At 40.0% G+C, this 3,965-nt stretch overlaps 1 protein-coding gene across 1 annotated transcript in view; it reads left to right on the plus strand.

Moving 5' to 3' along the window:
* The first annotated feature begins 744 nt into the window (after positions 1–744).
* LOC107729570 (LIM domain-containing protein 2-like) overlaps positions 745–3,965 on the plus strand; it is a 15,026-nt gene continuing 11,805 nt past the window's right edge. Inside the window, exon 1 of the mRNA XM_016540140.1 lies at positions 745–963. Within this exon, the coding sequence (XP_016395626.1) occupies positions 961–963 (3 nt within the window). The 5' untranslated portion in view covers positions 745–960. The remainder of the gene's footprint in view (positions 964–3,965) is intronic.

Consider the following 3,965-nt stretch of genomic DNA (forward strand, 5'->3'; position numbering starts at 1 on the left):
ATAAAAAACATAAAATTGTAATTCCAAAAACTGAGCTTTGTGCGATAACAGGTATGTTTTCCCGAACATTTTAGTATTGGTTTTATATTATAATGTCACGTAGTTAAATTGTTTAATTAATTTAAATTGTTTTTAAAAAAAAATTAATTCCTAGAAATTAAGCCTTGTGCAACATAAAGGGCATATATTTATGTCTATCTGAGTTAGTTTGGGCTCAAAACATAAAAGCTGCAAAGAGTTTAATTGGCAAAAAACCCGAATGTCTAATGAATGTCAAACGTCAAACTAACTTTACCGCCGTTTCGTGCGCAGCATGTCAGTGAGCACATCACAATCGATCAGATGCGTGTTAAAGTTGCGTTCGTTAGTCTTTGGTAAAATATGACGATTACTAATCCATCAATATTGATTACGTTGTAGAGACGTCAGTCAAAGCTAAATCATTTTATACATTATAATGGCTAAAACGAATTAGCTCATTTGCCTCTTACTTGCCTCACATATTAGTCACTAATTACTGAATAAAGACAGCGGGAAAGAAACAGAGGCGAGGAATTAGAAATCCGTGAGGTAATATGGCTAAATTGGCTATTTCTTGCAAAAAGCCTCCTCAGAAAATATACCTAAATTCTGAGGTAGGAGGAGAGCGCGAGGACGCGGCACGAGCTGTGTCCAATCGCGTGCGACATCCTGCTGAGTAAAAAAAGGCGTGATGAAGAGGAAAAAAACGTCCGTTGAAAAGAGTGAGGTGGGGGGAAAAGCACATCAAGCTCTCTAGACGGCTCGAATGATCACAGCGTCTGCTGGTACGTTTCATTGAGTTCAACCGGAGAAGTTAATCGTTTAGACCAGCGGAGGAAACGAATGAGATTTCAACCGAGTCGCGCACAGTGAGTGGACCGGACCGGACAGGGCAGCAGCAACCCCTTTTCTCTTCAGCAGACCGATAAGGAGACCCAGATGGTGAGTTTCTCCGCTTTGATTCAGCTGCAGCCAGTGAACCCAGCGACCCCCTCGTCGTCTATTGTGGTGAGGTGCAGTCCGCTAGCTAGAGTGCTATCAAGAGCTAATTGTGGGATACTGGGCTCAGACTTAACTAGTGTTGCAGTGATCCATCAAAGCAGATGATTTGCTTATTGTAGAGATGTATTTATGTGAGCTTTAAGATTGGATACAGAAGATGAATACTAATCAGTCCTGTGCTGTGGGAGGCTAGGTCTCAGGGTCCAAAGCTGTCATGTGTCTTCTTGAAGATGCGTGTTTCCACATGAATTTAGACCGAAAACAAAGCCTTCTGGTCTTGACACCTGGTTTTCGTCGACCCAGTTTAGTTCACGGAAAGCTGGACCGGTACTGATGCAGCGGTAAACTTACAGGTTTTTTTTGGTAACAATTCATTTTTCGTAACGTTACTTCCTCTCAGTGCATCTTTGCCGATATATGATGCTTGATTGCATGAAATTGCGTAGCCCAGCGTGTCTGTGTCTAATGCATCTTTTCTCCTGTCTGACCACATTTACATGTATTCATCATTTGGCAGACACGTTTATCCAAAGTGACTTCAGGTTTCCCATTCTTTTTGTTTCTGTGTGTGAAATTATTAATTGAGATGTCGACATTCATTACTCAACCCATATGTACCCTAAACTGTGGGCTGCTTTCATAGACAAACATCCTTTATTTTTGTCATTGTATCATGGAAAGCAGCGACTAGGACTACTAGGCACAGGTTTTATGTGGAAATTTATGTAAATGCTTTTTACATGTGAATCTTCTCAGCCTAATGTTGTCATGGTTACATGTTTGTTTAACTCCTGCCCAGCATCAGCTGGCTGAAACCATTATGCACACAATATTAATGGGAACAAATGTGTATTGGCCAGTTTTAGATGGTTATCATTTTGATAATACAAGCAATATCACGCTTGACAGTGATTCTGTTGTAGACCTGAAACTGCAGGTAAGCACAGTTGTGATGATATTCATTATTACAACATGAATGCAAGTTTTAATAGCCTGAATAATATTGAGCATCTAGCATTGCAGATGAAAATTTGCCAGTTATTTTGTACAACGAAAATGGTTCTAAAAGGGCTATTAAGTTTTGCGTGTTCCTGAATTGGAACAGCGTATGTGTGCACTTCAGCGATGGATTTTCTCACTACCCACACACTGAGAAAAAAAAAAAAAACACGCAAAAAGCTAATGTGTGAGAGAATATGTAGATGCTTTGACTTCCACTTTGAAAAACTTGCCCCACTTTCATTCTGCATACTCCAGACTAGAGTGAAACGTCACAATTGTACAGTAAATATCACTACTGAATCAAATTTGAGGAACTAACTGTTGTATAATGATTCATTTTTAGCAATTCTCAACCAATAAAGCTTAAATGTGTGTATCTTTAGTCTTTAAAGCTCCCATTTCTTCCGGACTGTTCGTTGCTGTCATTAGTGATAGTGGCACTTTGTTTTGGCGGTTAGGGATCACCATCTGCCAGTGGATTGTCTGATCAAACATATGTACATTCTCAGTTAAATTGGCTCCATTGGGAATTCAGCAGCACAAGGAAAATGTCTGTTTCAGCAAATGATGTGCATGAGAGATTGCGAATGCTCAAGCAAATGGTACAAATAAACTTAAATGTGACCTCTTTCAGAGTGTTGCTTTTTAATGATGGCTTCTTTCATTAGAGGTGTCAATCTCTGTTGTACGCTGAAGGTAAGAGCAGATGGCAGAGGCCCTCAGGGTGTTCAGATGAAACTAAGCCCTGAAGATTGTATACACAGATTATTCATGTGGAGATGACAGCCTGCGGCGTCAACTGTCCAGTTGTCAGAAACGAACGTGGAGGCATGTCATTCCAGGTGTTTCAAAACGTTGTAACTTGCAGGAACTTAAAAGTATTTGGGAGGCCCCAAGAAATCATCCATAGTGGATTTTTTCTTTTCTTTTTCAAATTATCATTCATAAGAATATCAGATAATTTAATCACAGGCATCTAGGTGTGTTTATCCATTCAAGTCTGTTCAAGTCTACCATCAAATGCAGTGTTTTCTTTTGTGCGGTGTTTTTGCACGCTGTGCGTCAGTGATGTTTCTGTTTGAGCTGAATGTCACACACTGAGGTTCTAGTCCATGGTCTACTCTTAGTCTCTTGACTATTCTTAGATCTCCATACTAATGAAATTATGCCAACAAGGACTCTGGGACAGCCTCTGCAGAGTGACAATGGAAGCTTTTTTTTCCCTTGCAAAAACTGTCTCCTTATATGGAGAAAGAGAAGAAATTAGGCTTGCTCCATAGGCCTAAATAGAACTTTCCACTGAGTGACTAGCTGCAGTCGATGCAGTGGTTATCTGTGGTGTCCCAGCAGTATGTCTTTGACTTCAATATCGGTTCATATATGTATTTGTGGTGTAATGTGTACTTTTTTTTATGTTAATGCAGGTGTTTTGAGTGTTTAGCCTGTCAAGCCCTTACCGGCATTGACTTTAACACAATTTGAGACTGTTCATATTGAACACTTCTAGCCTTCATAGGGGCTCTTTTGTTGCAGTTTTTTGTGTGCTAAAATGGCTTTCCTGTGTGAAATGTTCTGTGAAAGGGTAAAGGAGAAGAGGTTTGCCATCTCTACCATGTTTGTCAAATTCCACTGAAAAGAGCAATGTCTCTTGGCAGTTCTTCTGTGTATGTGTTATGATTTCTGATTGCAAAATGCACTCCCTTCCTTGTGATAAGATCACGCTATGGTAGATGCTGATGGCTGTGTTTTGTGAAGTACCACAAAGTGCCTAGATCAAGTTTCGAACTCTGTCTGAACATGTTTGAAAGGCTTCAAAAAAGGGATGTGTCCTAGCAGTACCGTTCTAAGTAAAGATCCAGTGGTTGTCTGCTCATTTTTGCAAGTGTTTTGCAAAGTATAGAAAACATAAACTGAAGCTACAGAAAATGGGGGGGGGGGAC

This window comes from Sinocyclocheilus rhinocerous, unplaced genomic scaffold (genome assembly GCF_001515625.1).
Source record: "Sinocyclocheilus rhinocerous isolate Xijiao unplaced genomic scaffold, SAMN03320098_v1.1 scaffold697, whole genome shotgun sequence".
NCBI classification, from domain to species: domain Eukaryota; kingdom Metazoa; phylum Chordata; class Actinopteri; order Cypriniformes; family Cyprinidae; genus Sinocyclocheilus; species Sinocyclocheilus rhinocerous.